Source organism: Myotis nattereri, assembly GCF_964212035.1.
Source record: "Myotis nattereri genome assembly, chromosome: 4".
In the NCBI taxonomy this organism is placed as follows: domain Eukaryota; kingdom Metazoa; phylum Chordata; class Mammalia; order Chiroptera; family Vespertilionidae; genus Myotis; species Myotis nattereri.
In genome coordinates this window covers 599,786-622,116 of record NC_138079.1, presented here as the reverse complement: position 1 = coordinate 622,116, position 22,331 = coordinate 599,786, and the positions used below count along the sequence as shown (strand labels likewise).

Genomic DNA, 22,331 nt, shown 5'->3' with positions numbered 1-22,331 from the left:
GTCCGAGGTCGGCGGGACGTCGGGGGGCCCGTCCGGGGGGCGGGGAGGGGGTTGGTCCGCGCGGGTCCCCGACGCCCAGGCGGGCGGCCGAGGTGAACACGCCGCCGGCGGCCCCCGCGCGCACCGCACACCGGGTCCGAGCGCAGTCCCGTCGCGGGGCGTCCCCTCCACCTGCGCGCTCCCCCCGCCCCCCGCCCTCGGGGTCCCCGGTCCCGGGTCCTTGTCCCCCGCGCCCCGCGCACGGGCGTCTCCTCTACCTCCGGCCGGTCCCCGAACCCCGCTGTCCCCGAACCCCCCCCCACACACACACCCCCGGCCCTGTCCCGCCCCCGCGCGCGGCGTCCGCCCACCTGCGACCTGTTCCGGCCCCGGAGCCCCGCCCCCCGGAGCCCCGCCCCGCGCGCCTGCGTCCGGCCCGGCCGCGCTCCCCCCGCGGCTGCGCAGAAGGCCCGGCCCCGCCGCCCCGGCCCCGCCCCCGCCCCGCCCTCCGCCTGGCGGACGCGGCCGCGACAGAAAATGGCGGCGGCGGCGGGGACTCGCGCGTCGTCGTCGGGACTGGCGGGCGCGGAGGCGGGCGGGGGGTCCCTGCAGGCGGGCGGGGCGCGGGGCGCGGACTGGCGGCGGCGGCAGCTGCGCAAGGTGCGGAGCGTGGAGCTGGACCCGCCGCCGGCCCCGCCCCGGTCCCCGTCCCCGGCGCCCGAGCCCGCGGGCGGCAGCGCTGCGCAGCCCGTGCCCGAGCCGCCGCCCCCCGGAGCCGCCAGCCGCGCCGGCGCCCACGCCCCGGAGCCCGGGGACCGCGGAGACGCGAGCGCCGCAGAGACCGAGCCCGCGGAGCCGCCGCCTGCAGCCGCCGGGTGAGCCGCGGGCGGGACGGGGCGCGGGGCGGGGACGGGGCGCGGGGCTGCGCGCCCTCCGGGTCCGGATCCGTGATTGTTCGCGGCCGAGTGACAGGCGTGCGCGGGGGGCCCCGGGGACCCCCTCCCCCCGGCGGTGTCCCGGGGGCGCAGGGGCAGCGGGAGGCCCGCGACCGGGACCGGCCCGCCCGAGGCGGACACGGGCCCGGCCTCGGAGGCGCCTGTCACGGCCGCGGGACCGGCCCTGGTTCCGGACGCGGCTGCACCACGAGGACCGCGGCGACTTGGTCGGCCGTTGGCGCGGGGGCGCGTGTGTCCGCTTCTCCGGGTCCCGGCCTCACGGGGCGGCTGCGGGGAGCTCGCACCCGCGTCTGGCCGGGCGCGTTCCGGCACCTGCACACCTTCCCGTGCCAGGACGTTCCTTCCCAGGGGCAGGGTCGTCGTGCCCCGGGTCCGAGCGGCGCGTGCCCCGGGGTCCGTGCGTTTGGAGCCGCTGGGAGCGCCTCCGTGGCGGCCGCCCCGCCCGAGCCGCGCTGACCTTTACCGGAGTCCGAGGCTGCCCGGGGCCAGCTGGGCTTCGGTTCATCTGCCAAGTGATCTGGCTCTTTTTTTTTAAACTTGATTATGGGAAACCTCCGTGTTTTACTTGGAGGCTGTCCGCGAGCGCGCGCGCGCACCCCAACCCCAACCCCAAAACATGGTCAGCGGACCGCGCTCCGAGGCCGGCACCGGCCGAGCTTCCTGTCCGCGCCGGACCGGCCTCTCGGGGACGTGCCCCGCGCTCCCGGTCCGTGCGGATGGGGCGGACGTGGCGAGAGTGGTTCTTTGAAAGCAACCAGCTACCGACAAGCTCCGGAAGAAAACGCGAACCCCCGAACCTGGTCCTTGTAGCGGCTCTGGGGGGGCCGCTGTTCGCGGGTGCAGCCGGCACCCGCCCGTGCGGGCATCGGTGGAAGGAGCTGCGGGAGCCGAGCCGCCGCCGCCGTGAAGTTCGCGTTGATAACCGGCCCTTCCCTCGGGTGGACGGTGCTTGTCACCGCAGAGTCCTGAGCTGATGGCTTATCAGCAAGTCATCTCTTAAGAATGAGCCTCACTCGCGGAATGCTCGCCCCGAATGTCACCCCTGGAGATTTTATTTGTGGTAAAAGGTTTATTCTCCAGCCTTTGGAATACAGCGGCTTCCCCCCCACACCCCACTTCCTTGTCAAGAGGGTTAAAATTCATTTGAATCTGTTGGTATAAACACTTTCATTGTGAGCTGCTCGGTGAAGTCTCATTTGAACTCTGCATTTTAATTTTCTGACAATAGTTACATTCATACCCAGGAGGGAACTCCATCGGCCGTTTTCATGTTGCCGTAGTGGTTCGGTCCGGGACCTTCTGTCTGCAGAGCGTTCCAGGACATTCTAGTCCAGAATTTCCCTCCGTGTTTAGCCTTTGGATGTAGACATTGAACGTGTAGAAAATGCTTTTGTGAAATGTGAATTGCATAAATGATACTCGTATTAAACATAGAAGGTTCCGGTCTGCCCCTGGTCCTGGGGTCGCAGCTGGAGTCAGTGGAGGCTTTGTGCCTGTAAGTGGCGCCCAAGGGTTTGGAATTTTTCCTTATTTTACAGAATTAGGGGCTTTTTTCTTCCAATGTACTGTCTTTGAAGAAAAATTACAGTGTTACTCTCCAGTGAGCAGGCCATTGTGAGTTTGGTGGATATAATTACTCCATCCTATTTTTGTAACAAAAAAGCCTGGCTATCAGTTTGCTGGCCCCAGGAACGGAGGAGGTGTCTGCGCTTGTAAATGTTGGTTTTTGTTTAAAACTGAAGCTGTTCCGTAGGCTGCTTTATACCTCATGGCACTCAGCTTTCACTTCCTGTTAGTCGCTGGGAGCCTAAAAATACAATGTAGTGATTTAAAAAAAAACTTTCCTTTTTACTAAAGGAGGCATAGAAACATTGTTACCTAGAATAAAACATTTTAACTTAAGTTGGTGACCTTATAAGGTCATCGAAGTAGTTCCATAAGTGAGCCTGCCTCGAATGTGTGTGTTTTGTAGCTCTGCGTGGTCGCCGAGTGGGCTCTGTTTCGAACCAGGTAGGGAATTAATGCATTCTTCAGAGATTAACCTTATTAACTATGACTCTGAAAGAGAAATGTGAGAGCCGGCGCTGGTGCCAGCTCTTGTTTTCCTTTCCTATCTGATGCTGGCGAGGGGACTGGTCCGCCGGCATTCCTCCCTGCGCGATCTCCACTCCCCAGGCACAGGCAGGAAGCAGTCCCCGGCTCCCGGCTCCCCGAGCAGAGGGTGCACGTCCCAGACACCGTCCGACCTGTGACCTGTGGCAGGAAGGTTGCCACATAGGGAAGGAGGCGTGGCCGTCGCCTCCAGCCGGGCTGGGCCAGCTGCAGCTTGCCTGGCGTCTGAGCGGCCTGCTGGCCCAGCGGCCAGGAGAAATGACGGGGTGGCCAGGCAGTTCCTGGGACGGGTCCCCGAGGGGAAAACGGCACTCAGTGCTCCGAGTGAGAAAGGACAGGGCAGCCGATGCGTTTTGCCGCCCGCGTGCCGGGTGAGAGGCCGATGCGTTTTGCCGCCCGCGTGCCGGGTGAGAGGCCGATGTGTTTTGCCGCCCCCGTGCCAGGTGAGAGGCGTTCGGCCGCGGTGGCGTGGGAAAGTGACCGTCGGTCACGGAGCCCTGGAGCCGCGGCCGCCTCTCACCTGCGACGTTTCACGGGTGTCAGCCTGACAGGTCTGCCCTGGGCTCGGCGTTGTCCGCAGTCCTGGCCGCCTCACACCGAAGCCAAAGTTCGACAGCGCTGAGCAGGGGGCGGGGGAGGGTTGATGGGAGGGACTGGGCCAGGGATGAGCCCACGCTGTCTCAGAAAGCCTTGAAGGACGGACGTTTTCAACGGGAGGGAGATGGTCAGGACCCGGCTGAGAGCCAGCGGCCCCTTCCAGGGGCGAGAAGAGGGCGTCGCCGTGGCCGGAGCGCGCTGAGCGAGCAGTGGGGTGTGCAGTGCCTTTTCCGGGGTCACCTTCCCTGTGGGTCATCACCGCTGCGTCCTGGTTCCGTGGTTGAGGCGGGAACTCGCGCGCGATGCTGAAGCCATCACACAGCCCCCGAGCTGGGCTCAGTCCTGACGGCGCGGGCCCCTCTCCCCGGCTCTGTGCTGCCTCCGTTTCTCTTTCAAACCAACAACCAGACTCACAGGCCTCGGGCGGACGTTGTCCGGTCACAGCTGGCAGGTTTCTCTGCGGGACCAGCGCCAGCCCCGTTCCCGCCCGTCGCCCGGCCGCGCCGCAGTGCAGCCAGCCTCGCTGCCTCCTGGCGCCGGGAGAGCGGAGTGGGTGGAGCGCCTGGTGGGCGTCTCGCTCCTGCTGATTCATGTTACGGGAGACGTTGACGTCCCTCGCGGAGAGAACGCTCCCTGGGCTGCCTGCCCCTGGGTCGGCTTCAGACCCGTTCACCAAGCGTTGGGTCCGTTTGGGTCCGTCTGCGTGAGGAGGAAAAGGCATCCCCATGGACCCGTCCGGTTGGTAGATCACTGGATGAACACGTTACATACAACCCCACGTCCAGTGCGGTGACACAGGGGACCCCCAGATCAGACACCTGTGCTCGGACTCAGCGCACGGCCCACACTGTGCCCCTCTGACTTGTGGGGAGGCGGGGCCCCCCAGGTTAGTGGTGGGGGGGCAGCGTTCCTCTCTGCCTCTGGTCTCCTTGTTCCTGGGACGGATGCGGGTCAGGGCTGCGTTTCCACTGGATGGAAGACACAGTCTCGGTACCAGGTTATTTCCCACCACTTCTGCCTCTGCTCTTAACCCCACGGGAAGCTCACGGAAGAGAGTACCAATGGGGGTGGGGGGCGAGAAGCTCAGCGCCTGCCGTCGCCGGTTCTCAATCTGTCTTTCTTAGGAGAAACCAGCTCTGCTGGTTGAGAAGACCAGGAAACGTAAAGTGAGACAGCGGGGCCCAGCTCCGCTGCTCCTGGCCGGCTCTCGGGGCTCCGGCTGCTGGGAGGGGAGGACCCTGAGAACCAGCCGCGCTGGCGGTTTCGTAGGTTGAAATGTGGGGTCAGGAGCGGTGGGGGCTCGAGGCCCAGCGAGCGCCTTTTCCTGAAAGGACTGCCACCTGGGAATTCCTCCTGGACCCCAGGCCTCCGGAGGCTGGAGGCGGCCCCGCCCTGGCACGGCGCCCGGTGGGGGTGAGCGAGGGGGAGGCGCTGGCGGTGGCGGAGGCTTCACTCCTGCCCACAGACGTGGTCCTCGAACTGCTACACCACTGAGCCCCCTGCCGGCGGGTCCATCGGCTCTGGCGTCCTCCCTGTCCTCACTGACCCCCGGCTGGAGTCTGGCCCCGGGAGCAGTACCAGGTGCCGTGGGTTAGGATGGACTTGTTTTCTCCAGGTGCCGTGTTAAAACCGGTGGGTCCGAAGGCGGCAGTAGCCACTGGTGTGGTCCGTGTCTGCTCCGGCGCCGGGCAGGCCTGTTTCCCAGGAGGCTGGGCGCTCGCTGGGTGTGAGCACCTGCCGTCTGACGAGTAGGAGGCAGTGACAGCGACTGGTTTTATGAAGGGAAAGTCGCCAGCTCAGCACCTGAGTGCAGCTGGAGCCGTGCTAGAGGGTCAGGTGCTGGGAACGGAGGCTCTGCCGTCGGAAAGTGCCTGGCGTTCGGGCTGAAGGTGGGCCCTCCCGGGTGTGAACCTGACCGTCCTGCCTCGTGCCCGTCGTCCCCTTGGACGATACGTGAGCAGATGGGGTCCCAGGCTTGTCGGCTCCTCTGCCCCCGCCAGTCTCGGCGATGCCTTTGGCCCGTGATTGGCACGGCCCTCGTGGAGGCTTTGGGCCTCGCGGGTGTGTGGTCTGCGACCTGCTCGCTGCCCTTCCAGTCTGCTCTCCATGTTTGTAGCCAAAGTGATCATTTACAATAAACCTGGTTATCGTAATTTTCCTCTGGGGAAAGGAGCTCATTTTAAAAAATTAGTAAATGGGATAATTTAACTTAAAAACCTCCCAGTGTTTCCATTTGGGAAAGCCCAGAGAACCTGATGAGCCTGGGGAGTCCCCGAGGCCTAGGCCCTGCTCCGACCACACGCGCCCCGGCTCCCACAGGATGGGTCTCTTTCAGGGCCTCGGACAGCAGCACCGCCTGCCCCTGGGCCTTTGCACGCCCACGCCCACTGCCGGGAACACTCCCCGGTCCACTCTCATTGTTCCATCTTGGCTCACTGGTGTGACTTTACAGGCTGTCTCACGCCCTTCCCAGACACAGACCCGAGGGGCAGCGCCCGTGGTGGGTGGGACCCAGCGTCTGACAGGAGCCCTGGCACCCAGCAGCACTCAGCAGATACCTGTTGGCTCAGTGGACGAGGTGCTGGCAGCCTGGCACGTGCACATGGTGGGCCATCTGTCCTTCCCCTTCCGTCCGCACAGCGGGGCCCAGCTGAGGTCCCGGTAAAGCCTAGCAGTCGGCGCTCCCAGGTTCCTGCGGGTGGACGCCCGGGAGGGCCTGGCTGTTAGACACGCTGGTGCCTCCCGCCCTCGGTGCCTCCCGCCCTCGGTGCCTCCCGCCCTCGGTGCCTCCCATGAGGGCGGACGGGCCGGGCCGGGCGTGGAGGGAGCAGTGCGCTGCAGGGTCACCTGCAGGGCGGAGAGGACTGCTCAGCGTGTAATTCTGCACTCCCACAGGAGCTGAGCGTGTGTGCGTGCGTGCGTATGTGTGTGCATGTGTGTGTGTCCGTGTGTGCGCGCACGCGTGTGTATGTGTCCGTGTGTCCATACACACGTATAGGCACCAGGTGTTAGCGTTAGTGTGACGATTCCTTCCGTCAAGTCCTCAGAACGTCGTGTAAACTTCAGACCACATTTCGGATCTTGTCCTAATCGCTGTACTTCACCCCAAATGTGTTAATTTGTTACTGACAGCCTTTCCACTTGGGACAAGTAGAAGTTCGCACTGGCATTAACGCAAGGATTTTCGCTTGGCTGGAGTGGCTCAGGGGTTGAGTGTTGACCTATGAACCAGGAGGTCAGGGTTCAGTTCCTGATTAGGGCACCTGCCCAGACTGTGGGCTCGATCCCCAGCGGGGGCGTGCAGGAGGCAGCCGATCCATGATTCTCTCTCATCATGGATGCTCCTCTCTCTCCCTTCCTCTCTGAAATCAGTAAAAATGTATTTTTTTTTTAAAGCAAGGATTTGCTGGGCAAGCGCTGCATGAGGTTCCAGGAGCCTAGAGGAGCTGAGAGCCCAGGTGCTGGTAACTGAGCCCGCAGCCCTTACCAAGCTCAGCGCCGGGAGGGAGAGCCCTGGCCGCCAGAGGCTGTAACCAGACCCGGCTTTGAAGTTCTCTGATTTACACTTGGACCTGGGCTCCCGGCGCGGCTCAGCCTCGCGGACACCTCCTTCGGGGAGTGTTCTTGCAGCCTTGCGTGCAGTGCCCTGAGAGGCAGCAGCCGTGAGAAGGGCTGGCCGTGGGCGAGGCCCTGAGAGCCAGGAGAGAGGACGTGCTCCCTGCAGACGGGGGCCACCTGGCGTCGGCCCGGAGTTCACACACCTGCACAGCCTCAGGGCTGTGCGTGGACACAGCGCAGCACTGCCGGCCCTGCCTCTTGGGCAGCCGGGTCCTTGTTGGTAAAATGAGTGAGGCCCCTTCCAGGCTTGTCCCGTTCCTCCCGTCGGGGAGCTGAGCGGGGAGGCCGGCAGCACCTGGTGCTGAGAGAGCGTTTTACTCCTTGAGGAGCAAACGCCTGGCTGACCTGGGGGAGCGGCTCCTGCGGCCTCGGGGACACGAGGGGCGCGTTCCCTCAGGGTCCCCACCGTGGGGCGCTGCTCGTGAGGAACGCCTGTGGCTGTGGACTGGGACCGTGTGTGGCTGTGTCTGTTGGCCGTGTTGTGCTCGGCAGCTTCTTTGGAGACGTAGTAATTGGTCACCGGGAGTATACTGGCGCCTCCTGGTGAGACTGGGCGGCAGGAGTGTCTTCGCGCTCTGAAGACGTGTTTTGAGACACACGTTTCACTTTCCTCTCCTTCAGAGTGATTGGTGCGTCTGTTACTTACTGCCTGGATCTCTGTCACATTCCTAAACTCTCCTGAATTCTCCCCGGGCAATAAGTCAGATGACTCATTGAACCTTGGGTTTTTGAAGACGTGCTAGATTACTGTAGACGCTAATGTACCTGGGAAAGCGTGAGCGTTCTCATCTCAGTTTACTTTGAATTTTGAGAATGTGTTTCAGTTGCTCTGGGTCAGCGCACCCCCGTGCCGTTACACAGTCCTTCTGTGTGGGATTCAGAATTCATAGGATAAAACATCTTCATAAAATGATTGCTCAATCCCAAAAGCAACAGAAGTTATTTTTAAATGTGTGTCTTCGTCACCCACCAGGAAGGATTACACGGTGCAGCCTGCTGGAGCTGCTTGCTTCTCAGCAGTCTGGGTGGTGGTTTGGATGACGGGCGTGGGGCTGTCTTTTTCATGGCTGCGTAGTATTCCACCGTGTGGACAGCTCGTGAACCGGTTTCCTGGTTTTAGACATTTATGTCGTGTGTTCTCGGTGGTTACGCTTGGCTTCAGGGACCACCATTGCGTGTGGATTTGTGCGTTTAGTTCTGTAAAATGTTCAGCAGTGGAATTGCCGAGTCAAAGGACATGCGTCCAAGACGCGGTCACATGGCCGTGGCCCTGAGCAGCGCCGGCCGGTCCCGTTTGCTCTGGCGTGAGAGCCGGCGTGCGCGGGCGGCCCAGCCCCTGGCGGCGAGGGCGGGCTTCGTCCTGTGTTTCCCACGTTCGGGCACCACTGCTCAGCGCGTCCTGACGACTCCCGCTGCCTCTCTCCGGCAGAGAGCGGTGTCGCTTCCCGTGCCGGTCTGTGAGCGCCTGTGCGAGAAACTTCGCTCTGCCTTCCTGCGGCTGCTTCTCTCCATGTGGTGTTGTGGGTGGGGTTTCAGGGATGGTGGTCATCTGTCGTTTCTTCTGTGTTCGGTCTCAGGGCCCCGCCTCTTAGAGAGTGAGGGGCAGAGACCTGCTGGCCGCCCTCGGTCCCCCTCGCCCCATCACTCCCCAGCTCACCTTTTCCTCCAAGAGCTTCGGTGGGTTCCTCTCTCTGGAACACGCGTGGGCCCCCTGTGATGCTGCGGTGAGCCTGACGCAGGCGCCTGAGCGGGTGGGTCTCCTGCTCTTGGTGCTGACATTTCAGAGCTGCGGCCTCAGGGCAGTGCTTGGTGCCAAGCAGAGTGTGGCTGCCCTGCTGGCCTGGCCGCCTCGGCCTTGCACCCCGGGCCCCAGGGCACTCCGAGAGGGACTGGATCCCCCAGGGGGCCTGTGAAGGTAGCAGGCAGGGGTCCGTGATGCCGGGCACAGGCCGGCCCGCTGGGACAGGACGGGCGGAGGCAGCGTTTCCTGGGAGGGAAGCTGGGCCTGCCAGGCCCTGAGGAATGCGGAGAGGTCAGCAGGTGGAAGGGGCTGCGGTTTCGTGGCCTCGGGGTGGGGGCGTGGTGAGGGCTGCCTGGAGGAGGGAACCTGGAGGAGGCCCGTGGGGTCGTCCCCTCGGTGGAGCGCAGGGGGCAGGCGGCCCAGACCCTCCTGGGTCGGCTCCTGGCTCAGGTCAGCGAACACAGCGCTTCCTGCGGCCTCGGAGCTCGGTGCTCCCTGGCCAGCCCCCAGGTGTCCCCTGAGGACAGAAGAAGCCTTTGTCGCCTGTCAGGTAACCACAGGGCACTCGGAAGTGGGTCAGGAGGCCCGGAGAAGGGCTGCCTCGGCTGGTGTGGGCGGCCAGGGCGTGGGGCTGGGCCAGGCCTGTCGCCCCAGCAGCCTGGGAACCGCAGGGCAGCCCCTCGGCCCAGCCTGGCCCTGCGCTGGCTCAGCTGCTGGGCTGGTCGCCTTGGAGCGGCACAGGCACGGGCACGGGCACGGGCGTGGGCGTGGTTCGGAGCCGCCCCGGCGTCAGCCCGCCAGCCCTTCCCCCTCGGCCCAGGGCGGCCCCGCCCCTGCGCCTCCACTTTCCCCTCTGGGAATGGGAGAGTGGGGTGAGTAGGTGAGGGGAGGAGGCGCTCAGTAAACAAACGCTGGTGACCTCACAGGTGAGGGGGGAGCGAGGCCCGCGAAGGCAGTGGCACCGGCTGTGCCGCCCTGAGAGCCGCAGGTCGGCTCTCCTGACGTCTGGGCTCCCTTCACGCTCTAGCAACTTCCCAATTTAATTTGAAACATTTCTTACGGCTAAATTTATTTGAATTATTGAAACAATTCATTTTTTGAACTTACAAACTCATGGAATTTTAAACCTGGGTACCAACGATAAAGAAAACCATGGAAAGCAGCGAAGGCTCAGGAAAGAGAGAAGTCATATTTGTTAACTGACAGCAAGTGACCAGGAAATCGTTCTTAAAAACCCTCTGCTGGGGGAGCAGCTCTTTGCGAAGTGGAGATGCATCAGGGCAGAGCCGTCAGCGTGTGTGCTCAGCAGCAGACGTGGAGGCACTTCTGAGAACAGTTTACATCTAATTTTGGTAACTTTACAATTAAAAACTCTCTTTTTCCCTCAACTTCAGTGTGAGGAAGGGGCCTTTCCGGGGATCACCTCTGGGCAGAGCAGTGCCCTGGCTTTTCCTGTTGTGTACAAAGCCCTTTCACACGTACAGTGTGTAGACGCGTGTACACGTGTGTACTTTGTTGTTCATCGTTACAGCATGTATGTGCATGTGCACATGAGACACAGTTTTAGTGACACTGGGTTACGTAGTTTCCGCATCGTGACGCCTCAGATTTCATTGTGTTTGGGGTTCTTGTCACATCGTCTGGACAGAGGCAAGTTCTGGGAAGTGTGAATTGCACAATCAGTCTTTTTCTTTTTACTCTTAAGAACTTGGGGCTCAACTTCTAGAAACTTGTGGCTTTCAAACAGACCTGGAGCAGGACCGTTCACTGTTTCAGTCACGGGGTTGCACCAGCCGGAAGCACATTTGCACAGAACTGAGCCCTCGCGGTTCTGCGCCCTCCGGACGGACGCTGCCAGCTTTCTCGCTTGCTGGGGTCCAACCCCAGCAGGTCCAGGGGTCCCCAAAGGTGTAGACGGAGTCGGCGAAGAAGGAATGACACGGAGGCAGCGTTCAGTTGATCAGCAGCCCAGCCAGGATCTCCAGCCAAGTTCTGGTCAGGATCTCCAGCCAGGTTCTATAGCCATGTTCCCTCACTAGGTTCTCCAGCCAGGTTCTAGTCAGGTTCTCTTGCCATGTTCTATCCAGGTTCTGTAGCCAGGTTCTCCAGGTTCTCCAGCCAGGTTCTGTAGCCATGTTCCCTCGCTAGGTTCTCCAGCCAGGTTCTGTCCAGGTTCTCCAGCCAGGTTCAGTCACCAGGTTCTAGTCAGGATCTCTTGCCATGTTCTATCCAGGTTCTGTAGCCAGGTTCTGTCTCTAGGTTCTTCAGCCAGGTTCTCTCGCTAGGTTCTGTCTCTAGGTTCTGTGGCCAGTTTCTGTCCAGGATCTTTTGCCATGTTCTCTCCAGCGAAGTTCTTCTGTCTCTAGGTTCTGTGTAGGTTCTGTGTCCTGTTGTCTTGTTACATCTGTATTTATACCAGTTGATTCCAATCCTATCAATCTCTATTCCAAAGGTTAGGGCGTTTCTTATCTCCATTCCAGGGAGTAAAGATTATGTAGCTTAAGTATGATTGTTCATAATTAAAGTGATTAATTACCCGCCTGGCACTTAGTTAAGGGGTTTTATTCCCTCCCTAACTTCAGGGGAAAATCCCTACCTGGGGAAACAACCTTTCTCAGAGAGGTGACCTTGGTTAAAACACATAGTGCCAAGAAGGTGAGCAAACATATTAAGAACAGTATGCCATATATGCCAGGTCCCTTGAAACAGCAAGGATGGACCGGCTCCCGGCACTCGCTGAGCACGCAGCGCCCAGCCGGCACCACTGGGGTCCCGGTTCCTGATGGTGACGGAGGCCTGCCCCTCCTGCTGCCCCCACCCACGTCCTTCCTCGCCCTGATTACGGGATGGGTCACGCAGACCAGGGAGCAGACGCTGCTGCTCATGAGCCAGACGCGGCTGATAAGGAACAGAGCAAAGTCCTCTGAGCCTTGGTGGCGGGCCTGTGCTGCCAGCCCGAGCGACCTGACAGCTGGCTGCCAATTGCGTCACCTGTAAACGAGGCAGTGAGCCTGTCCTCTGCACACACACCGAGTGATCGTGATCGGCGGTTTCCCCGAGCGGACAGTGGGCGTTCCCTCCGCTGCCGGAGGCCTGCTGGGCGAGTTAAATGGAGCGGAGACAGGAGAGCAGGGCCGGCCTGGTGGGGGCGGGTCCAGGTGGCAGCTCACGGCAAAGAGAAAGGCTTGTGCTCAGCAACTTCCTGCCTTCTCTCCTCCCTCCCACTTCCGGGCCGAGCTCTGGCGGGAGGATATAGCCACCAGTGTCGGAAGTCAGCTTCTCTCTAGTGAGCGGCTTGCTACATAGACGTGCTCGGGATCCGCGTGTAACGTGCTTGCTTCTTGCTGAGGGCCCCTCCCGATGCCCGTGTCACAGGTTTTAATTACTGAAAACACATTAGATTAATTACTAACGTCTGAGGAGAGCGTGTGGCTGTCCGTACACTGAGGAAGTGGCCTGGCTTTTCTGTTTGTTTCTTACCCAGCGCATGTGCACACACTTGAGCTGGGTACACAGGACTCTGGAGGGCGAGGTTCCTGTCATGCTGCGCACCCCCCCCCCCCCCCCAGTGCTGCTCAGGCCTTTCTTAGAGACAAACCTCACGGCAGATCACGTCCTGGGCATCGACAGGGCTTGCATACGTGATCAAATCCGCTTTTCACGTTGGGTTCCTAGCCCTCACTTTGATCTCCAGGCTCATGTCCTTCCTCATGTTGTTACCTTGGCCCACAGGGTGTCGTTTCCTGTGGATGTGGACCCGTGAGCCGCGCTTTCTATTAGCTGAAGCCAGAGCGTTTCTAACTGTGCCGGCGGCCAGGCCTGTGCCGAGCCCCCCTCCACCAGCAGCCTCGTGCCAGGAGCAGCAGTGACAGCAGTGACCAAGCCGGGGCACGCGTTCCACGGCTCCCCGAGCCCGCTGCCCGTGCACGCGTTACACGGCTTCCCGAGCCCGCTGCCCATGCACGCGTTCCATGGCTCCCCGAGCCCGCTGCCCGTGCACGCGTTACACGGCTCCCCGAGCCCGCTGCCCGTGCACGCGTTACACGGCTCCCCGAGCCCGCTGCCTGTGCACGCGTTACACGGCTCCCCGAGCCCGCTGCCCGTGCACGCGTTACGGAGATGTTAGTCTAAGGCCGACACTCAGTACAGAGATATGCCTGTGCCTGTCAGTCATCTGTTGTTTGCTCTTCCCCATAACACAAGCAGCACATGCCCACCCACCAGTGTGTTCTCAGGCATCCTCCCTGGGGACTAGAGGAGCCTGGTAGCTCTGAGAGAACACACAGGCCCCCCACCCACCCACGGTCCTCCCGGCCTGCGTCCCCCCAAACCCGCAGGCCCTCCACCCACCCACGGTCCTCCCGGCCTGCGTCCCCCCAAACCCGCAGGCCCTCCACCCACCCACGGTCCTCCCGACCTGCGTCCCCCCAAACCCGCAGGCCCTCCACCCACCCACGGTCCTCCCGGCCTGCGTCCCCCCAAACCCGCAGCCCCCCACCCGGGCCTCTGGTAGACAACGGAGATGACCTTTGTGTTGATGACCTCTCTCGAGGTCACCCGGGAAAAATGACACCCGCTCCGGGCCAGGAAGCACCCTTCCCTCCACGGTCCCTGACGTTCCCGTGTGGTCTGCACTTACGTTAGTGCCGTGTCTGCTGTCCCGTTGGCCGCACACAGCGTGTGCTGCCCGTGGACGCGTGCCTGTGGGCTGGCGTGGCCGCTGACAGGCTGTGGTGCCTGTGCCGGCAGCCGGGCCCCAGAGGCCGGCCCCTGGTTTCAGGGAAACTTGCAGGAACCCGAGGGTGAGTGCTGGGCTGTGCCCAGAGCGTGTGGGCGAGAGGGCGGCCCCGCGGTCCCTGCGCCCGGGTGATGGAGCAGCAACGACAGGAGGCAGGAGAGTGAGCGAGAGGTCAGACCCCACCCTCACAGCCAGGAGCGGCTCCGCTCAGGTCCTGGAACTGATTGATTGAATCTTACCGGCGGGCAGTGTGTGAGGCGATCCCTGGGGGGACGACGTTCCTCAGCTCCGTGTTTACGCCTGTGACGCCAGCTCCGGCTGAAGGCCCCTGATGCTGGGGCTGAGGATGAATGAGCAGATGCAGGTCCTGTGGGCACTTGAGTTCCTTGATCCGTAGGCCCAGGTTCCTCTCGTCAACCCTGACTCCTACCTCTGAGGGTGCGGGGTTTCCCGGGAGAGAGCAAGGAAGCACTGGGGAGCCCGAGATGCCAGGACAGGTGGCCCTGGAGGGCGGGGGGGGGAGGGGGGACCTTGTCCCAGGAGAAGATGCTCAGCACCGGGTCCCGGGGCAGGAACGGCAGGCGGCAGGCGGTCTCCACGCGGCGGGTGTGTGGGTGCCGGTGTTGGAGCCCGGTGCTCCCTTAAGGGGTGACAGGTGCACCTTGAGAGGCCAGAGCAGGGCGGGGGGGACACAGGGAGCCAAGGCTTGGTGCAGCAAGAAGTCTCGGGCTGGTTGGGTTGGGTTTGTTTTGAGGCAGGAAGATGGCAGAAGCCCGAGGCTGGAAGGTGGGGAGGGAGGGTTCCTGTGAAGTAGCAGCGGCTCCTGAAACCCTGACTCGAGGGGCTGGCCGGGGTGCCTGGGAGCAGCCTGTGATGGCGTCTCCATGGTTACTAAATGCTCCATAGCAGTCTTCTCTGAGTTCATCATTGCAGCTGATGCGGTAACAAAACATTCATTCATTCAACAAATTGAGGAAGCGTTGGCCGCGTGCCAGGCCCCGGTCCCAGCGATGACAGAGGGACTCCCGCTCGCGTGGGGACCGCGTGGTGACCGAAGCGTGCGCTGCCGTGCTCAGGGCCCTGCCGGCGGCCCTGCCCGCGGCCCACGCGCTCAGGGGTGGCTCTCTGTCCAGCCCCTGCCTTCTCCCCTCTCCCCCATCGTCCTGCAGAAACGCTGTCCTGATCCGTTCTAACCGGTCAGCGTGGGCCGCCTGCTCCGGTCGGACTTGTGCTGGAGGCACGGGTGGCGGCCCCTGGGCGGCTGCTCCTGGGCCCTTCGTGGTGAGAGGGCCTGTGTGAGGACAGCGGTGGCGGCCCTGCTCCCTCGTGTCCTGTGGGTGCCTGGCGTCGCGCAGCCGCGGTGCGTCCGTGGCCGGCAGCGGAGGGGACGCTGACGGGCAGTGGGCATTGGTCTCGTCGCCTCGGGAGCGGTGACGGCCTCGCCTGTGGGACGGTCGCCATCTCGGGTCTGAGCAGCGAATGGTGGGAAAGCTGCTGCCAACGTGGGCCCCTCAGCAAAGTGTGTGACGAGCAGGGCCCGGGACGGGCAGCGCTGGTCCCGGCCGCCGGCCTCGTGTTCCTGGGTCCCGCGGACTTGACCCTGAGCTGCCCTCTGCCCTCAGCACCAGCTGCTGCTCTGCTCCCCCAGCCGGGCGGAGCCGGCATTCGGGCAGGTGCCTACTCTTCATGCTTCTGCTGTGGTTTCCGTGCACCTGCCAGCTGCACCCCCGACGGGCGAGGCCGGTCCAAGGAGCCTGGACGTGGGTGCCAGCCCCTCCTGCCCAGACACCCCCACCCCCTGGACGTGGGTCCCAGCCCCTCCCGTTCTCCCCGTCACAGCTGCCCCTCCCCCGTCACCTTGCTCCCAGCCGGGTGTAGTCTGGTTCTGCGGGCCCCTCTCAGGCACAGACTCACTGGGAGTTTCTGGGCCCCTTTCCCATTGGCCGCAGGACAGTCGCAGCTTCTCTCTGCAGTTTGCCGAGAACTGTGGTGGGTACTGAGTTACCAGGGCCTCCGGAAGCTCATCTAATGTCTTCCAGATCTTTCTGGCTTGGAGCCTCCTCCCAGCCCATGTGTGAGTGCAGACGGGCCAGGGCTGTCAGAGTGAGGACAGGAAATGGGAGTTGGGGGGGGGGGGGCATCCCCTCACTGAGCCTCCCTCTCCCGGCTCTGCTCTGTGAGGGCAGGGACAGGAGTCAGGGCCCATGGCTGCCCTCGGGGACCGCCCAGCCAGGTGTGGGCACTGGAGGCCTTTCTAACGGGTGCCCCTGCCCGTGGGGTGGGGACGACACCCAGACTGTGTGAGAGGGGCGGCACCCGAGGGGGCTGGAGGTGGCGTCTGCGACAGCTGCTCCGTGGGGTGACCCTGAGCCTGAGGGCACGTGGGACCAGGGTCTCGGGGGGCAGGCGGGTTTCCTTCCTCACGTCCTATCCCGTTAGAGCCTCACACGAGGGTATGTTTGTGTTGGTTTTGGAGAGAAACAGAGAGAAGCAGCGATTGGTTGCCTTTCGCACACGCCCTGACCGGGGACCCGCAGCCTGGCTGTGTGCCCTGATTGGGACTCGAACCCACAACCTGTTGGTGCCCGGGTGGCGTCCGCTCACTGAGCACCGGCCACATTCGTTTGTGGTCAGCTTTGTTTCCATTTCCAACCCAGCGTCGGCCGAGGGACCAGGGCTTGAGTCAGAAGACTCCCTGCACAGCAGTGAACGGCCGTCGTGTTTGGAAGCGGAAGCCACACGATGTGCTTTGTGTGTGAAGCAGTCACTTGCCCACTTCCCCCAAAGTCTATGCTTTTATAACTGAACTCGTTAAAGCAGGACCTGGGGGTGATGGGCACATGCCAGGCTGGGTCCTAAGTCAGAACCATCCGGTTTAAAATGCATCGGTCAGTGCTGGTCCTCAGGCGTGGCTCTCGGCTCGGGAAGGAATGGGCACAGCTGTGAACACCTGGGCCCCCAGGGGCGAGGGCGTTGGGGGCGGCAGGAGGCGGCGCAGTCTCAGATGGGCGCCCACGTGCGCTGCCTTCCCTTCCATCCTCGGGGGAAGGGCGCCACCTAGCGAGGGAAGGTTGCTGGACGCGGTTCACCTTGAGTTCTTGCTTCCGGGCGTGCGCTGCAGTGGATGCCACACGTGCCAGGGCAGTCCGCTCCCCCCTGAGCCCTCCCAGGGGTCAGCCAGGCGGCAGGTGTCTCAGGGGGAGCTTGTGTCTCCAAACCAGCTGTGCCGACAGCATCGGAGCAGCGTGAGCCGGCACCTTGCCAGCCGTGAGCACGGTGGGGCCGGCCGCGCTCTGCTGAAGGGCGATCGGAAGCCGCTGCCTCGGTGGTCTGGCCCGGCCCAGTGACTCCGCCTTTTGTGAACTTCCTGTTGTTGTGTCTGCAGGGATTGCAGAGCGCCTTTACTGTGCGCTAATTCAGAAATAGGAAAGTCTTCCGAACGTTCTTCCTGTTTTCTTTGGAATTCTTTGTACGTCCCAGAGGGACGGAAACTGTGGGCTCAACGGCTGCGTGTTGTCACGTGTGCTGAGTACACCTGGGCCCGGCCTTGTTCCCAGGACTCGGTGCTTAGAAGTGACAGCCGCCACTCTGACTCAAGCCCACCAGCTTCGGTCCAGGTCCCGCCACCCCCAGCTGTGTCCCTGCCAGGGCTCCCGGGCCCCAGGCCCCAGCAGTGCCACCTGGGGGGCTGCTGGGAGGGAGAAGTGTGTGCCCCCCATGCCATCCCCCGATCCCTTAGGACACGTCCGTGTCTCTCCCGCCACTGGCTGTGGACCAACAGTGCTCCCAAGCTCGGGACGAACCATCTAAGAAATACATCGAAGTTAGAGGGAACCGTAGGGTTCTGCTTGATCATTTCCGAGTTTCCCTGGGTGAGTGCTGGCGAGCAGGACGGGTTGGGGCCGTGGTCAGCAAACTGCGGCTCGCAAGCCACATGCGGCTCTTTGGCCCCTTGAGTGTGGCTCTTCCTAAGCCTTAGGAGTACCCTAATTAAGTTAATAACAATGTACCTACCTATAGAGTTTAAGTTAAAAAACTTGGCTCTCAAAAGAAATGTCAATCCTTGTACTGCTGATATTTGGCTCTGTTGACTAATGAGTTTGCCGACCACTGGTGGGGGCCTTCCTGTTTAGAGGCGTGAAGCCGTGCTCCCCGGCAGCCCTAGCACCGGCGCCTGTAAACTCTGCAGCGAGCAGGACGCAGGCCACAGTGATGCTCACACGCCCTCTGAAGTGCCCGGGTGCAGCCGTGACCTTTCTAGTTACGTGTCCATGGAAAGTATAAACTCTTGTTTTACTTGTTCTCACAAATGATTTCTCACCTGTCACCCTCTGCCCGCCCCCTACAGGCCGGAGATGGAGAGCAAGGACACGCTGCGGGGGCTGCACAGGATGGAGGACCGGCCGGAGGAGCGCGTGATCCGCGAGAGGCTGAAGGCCACCTGCATGCCCGCCTGGCGGCACGAGTGGCTGGAGCGCCGGAGCCGCCGGGGCCCGGTGGTGAGTGGGGCCGCAGGGCGGGAGGAGGGCGTCGGCTGGGAGCTGGTGGGACTTCAGTCCAGGTGCACAGGCGGTTTGCTTGCTCTTGTAGCTGCTGACCCTGCTCACTGAGCCCCGGACACGGGCTGGGGGGTGGGAGCCAGGAGTGGGAGGGAGCCTGCGGGCCGGAATGCTTGGGCAGCACTGCCCCCTACTGCCAGCACCCGAAAGCCTTAGCATCCCGCTGGTCTTAGAACTTTAAAAGGAAAAGCAGTCTTTCCAGTTTTCTTCTGATGCTTTATCTCTGAGGTAGGATCCAAGGATCTTAATTCCAGGAATCTTTCAGGAAATCAGAAAACATGAAGTAGACTCGGGTTTGAGATCAATTCAAAGGATGCCCAGGTGGGGGCAGCAGCCAGAGCCCAGGTTAGGAGGGGCCGTGATTTTCCCTGTAAAGTCCAGGCGGCCTCAGAGGCGTGGCGGGTCGGCCCCAGCCACCCAGCGGAGCAGCCGTGGTCTTTCTGCAGGTGGAGGGGGCGCCTTCGTTTGTAGAAAGCACATCTGTGAGGCGCAGGGAAGCCGCGCAGCAGGAGGGGCAGGCCTGCCTCAGACCCGGGACGTGCTGCCCCCGCCTCACGGAGGGCCAGGCCCCAGGCCCCGTGCTCATCACAGTGTACGCTCCTTCTTTACGAACAGATGCCATTGGAGATGCGTGTGTGCACACGTGTGCGTGTGTGTGTGTGTGTGTCTTGGGCAGGGAATTGGCTAGAATCATAAAAGTTACCGAGCAAACCGTTCATTTGGTATTGGAAACCCCTCAGCCACAGCCCTGCCCAGTGATTAACTAGCCCTGGATTCACCCCATGTGCCTGTTTAACTTTAAACATGAATAAAAGTAAGAATTTCATTCCTCGGTCACACTGGCCGCATTGCAGATGCTCGATGGCCAGTGGTCGGCGGAAACGGAGCCGGGCTGCCCGGCTGAGCTGGGATTGGCCTGAGGCCTCAGGGCTGGGTCTGAAAGCCCAGGTTTAGGAACGGCAGGTTTGGTAAACTGCATCCCCTTCGGAAACGATAGACATTTCCCCAGCGTCTGTGGGGGAGACAGCTTGCCTTCGTGGTTGAAGTCCTGCTAAGTGACAGCGGATGAGCTGCCGTTCGTGTGTGCCGTGAGCCTCATGGGTTCATGGTCTGTGACCTTCAGGTTTGCTTCCTGTGTTTCTAAGTCATCGGAACACTGGCATTTCCTTCAGGTGGTAAAGCCAATCCCTATTAAAGGAGACGGGTCTGAAATGAACAACGTGGCAGCTGAGTCGCAAGGAGAGGCCCAGGCGAGCGTGTGCCCGGCTCCCAAAGGCCGCCGCAGCCCGTCCCCCGGCGGCTCTACGGCCGGGCGCCCGGTGAAGGCCGAGTCTCCCGGAGTGAGGAGGAAGCGCGCGTCCCCGGTGCCGGTAAGTTCATGTTTAGCAAACATGTTGTTTCTGGGACCCTCAGACGCGTGTGTAACTGACCGCCCGCCCGGGAGAGGGTGGGCTCAGGTGCGTCGGACACGCGTTCGGTCCCGTGATGCCAGACATGCAGTGCCCCGTGGCAGCTGGCAGGACTTGGGGGTGTTCTTTCTTTGGAGAAGTGAGCCATTGTCCTAATACACGCGATGCTGTGCCGTCTCAGAGCGGGAGAACCACGCCTCCGCGCAGAGCCCCGTCCCCCGACGGCTTCTCGCCGTACAGCCCCGAGGAGACCAGCCGCCGGGTGAACAAGGTGATGCGGGCCCGGCTCTACCTGCTGCAGCAGATCGGCCCCAACTCCTTCCTGATCGGAGGCGACAGCCCAGACAACAAGTACCGCGTGTTCATCGGGCCGCAGGTTGGTCCACGTGTCTCTATTCCAACCGCCACCCGCTCAGGTTATGCACTACAGCTTTCTGAAATTCAGTAAACTAACGCGTGAGTTTAAAATATATTTTGGGCTAATAAACAATTTTTGTTGTTTTTTTATCCTCACCCGAGGATATTTTTCCCATCGATTTTAGAGAGAGTGGGAAGTCAGGGAGAGAAACAGTGATTAGAGAGAGACATCATTGGTTGCCTCCTGCACATGCCATGACCCGGGCTGAGGATCAAACCTGCAATTCATATGCATAACCATGGACACAGACAATGGTGGGGGGGAGGGAGGCAGGCTGAAAGGGGTCAAAGGGATTAAAAAAAGGACATATGTAATATTTTCAACAATAAAGAATTATTTTTTTTAAAAAACTGCAGCCCAAGTACGTGCCCTTGACTGGGAATCAAACCCAAGACTCTGGTGGCGGGCCAGTGCTCTAACCACTGAACACACCAGCTAAGGCCGGCTAATACCTATTTTTAATGTATTTATGAAGATTTTACTCTTGACTTAGTATACTTTAGACTACAAATTTGTTCTATTTAATAAATTTACCAAAAATCAGAGATTAATTTGTGGAGATAGCTGTAGACTTCCTTGCCTGTCAATTAATAGAAACTTGAGTACAATAGACTTGGAGGTACTTTTTAAGAAGCGCTCGCTGAGCCTTCTAGAGCACATCCCCGTGTCCCCGCAGAACTGCAGCTGTGGGCGTGGTGCGTTCTGCATCCACCTGCTGTTCGTCATGCTCCGCGTGTTTCAGCTGGAACCTTCCGACCCGATGCTGTGGAGGAAAACTTTAAAGAATTTTGAGGTAATTTTAAATAAATGCTTTAGCGTCAACTTGTCAACAAATTTTTATGATATATTTCTAAAAATTTTCTATGAGCTCTCAATTTAAGCTGTCATTTAGTAGGTTCCAGGCTATAAGTAGTTCTCTTATAATCCATTGATGAATTAGTCTTCTAGTCCGAAAACCAGTAAACGCTGCGGCTGTAGTACACTGTCCGTGGGAAGGTGTGTGTGTGTTCTTCATTCTGAAGCTCTTGGGTGTCTTCATGAAAAACTTTGAAACAAAACACAAATAATTCAACCTCTAGGACTGTTCCTGTGTATATTATGGCACAAATGTCATTGTTACTCTCTCTTCAATGATAGGTTGAGAGTTTGTTCCAGAAATATCACAGCAGGCGTAGCTCGAGGATCAAAGCTCCCTCTCGTAGCACCATCCAGAAGTTTGTGTCCCGCATGTCCAGCTCCCACACGCTGTCCTCGCCGAGCGCGGCCACAGCCAGTGCGGAGAGCAGGTGGGTACTGGTCAGGCACTGAAATGCTCCGTCCACTGGGCAAGGACATTTACACCAGCGAGGCCCATGCTTCTCTTCTTTAAGAAGAAAGTTTTAATCTGAGAAATGCACAGACCGGCAGAGATGGCTGTGTCTCATGATATTAAAATTGGGAACAGCTTAAACGCCCAGCGAGAAAGGTTAAAGCACACTCATGTTCCGAATTGTTTGTGCAGCCATTGAAGTTATACTTTTGAAGAATATTGATCAGCATGAAACAGAGTCCAGGTCCTAATACCATAGGCACGAACCCCATTTTTAAATGTAAAAGGCAGTGAAGGTGCGTAACTGTCGGAATGAGTGAAAGCTGTACCGGGTACTAACAGGTGCTGTTCTTGCAGGGACTTTACATGTTAAACACTTGGGGCTTGGGGGGCGGTGAGCCTCGCCCATACTGCTCAGCTCTGCCCTTGTAGCTGAAGGAGCCACAGAGGGTCTGTGAGTGCACAGAGGTGACTCTGTTCCAATAACACTTAATTGACAACCTGGCCACAGGCTAATACTAGTCCCTGCCCTCTGCTCAGATGATTTCAGAAGCCACTCAGCACATCATGAGGGTCCTGAGAGCCCTCTCGCCGGCTGCACCGCCCGCGGGTCATGGGGGCCACCCTCTCCCAGCCGTGTCTTTCGGGACCAGGGCATGTCATAGCCTAATCCATCGTATCTGTCAGACTATTCGCCCCAAAGGACAAATGGCATCATGAATTCAATATGCACTTGGTACTTCTCTCATGGTTATTGGTTTTATTGCCTTTTTATCTTCTTTGCCCATTTTACTAGTGAGTTATTAGTATTTTTCTTACTGATTTTTAAAGCACTTTGTATATTAGGAATATCCATATGTGTATACAATATAATTCAAGTATACGCAATAAAGTG

General features: G+C 60.4%; 1 protein-coding gene across 1 annotated transcript in view; it reads left to right on the top strand.

Annotated features, from left to right (window-relative positions):
• Nucleotides 1-516: 516 nt before the first annotated feature.
• The window catches only part of MAP3K1 (mitogen-activated protein kinase kinase kinase 1), a gene marked incomplete at its 5' end in the record, with an annotated part of 43,800 nt that continues 21,985 nt past the window's right edge, over nt 517-22,331 (top strand). The window contains 6 exons of the mRNA XM_081090550.1: nt 517-854; nt 18,090-18,240; nt 19,473-19,670; nt 19,891-20,085; nt 20,804-20,920; nt 21,265-21,413. Of these exons, the coding sequence (XP_080946676.1) occupies nt 517-854; nt 18,090-18,240; nt 19,473-19,670; nt 19,891-20,085; nt 20,804-20,920; nt 21,265-21,413 (1,148 nt within the window). The remainder of the gene's footprint in view (nt 855-18,089; nt 18,241-19,472; nt 19,671-19,890; nt 20,086-20,803; nt 20,921-21,264; nt 21,414-22,331) is intronic.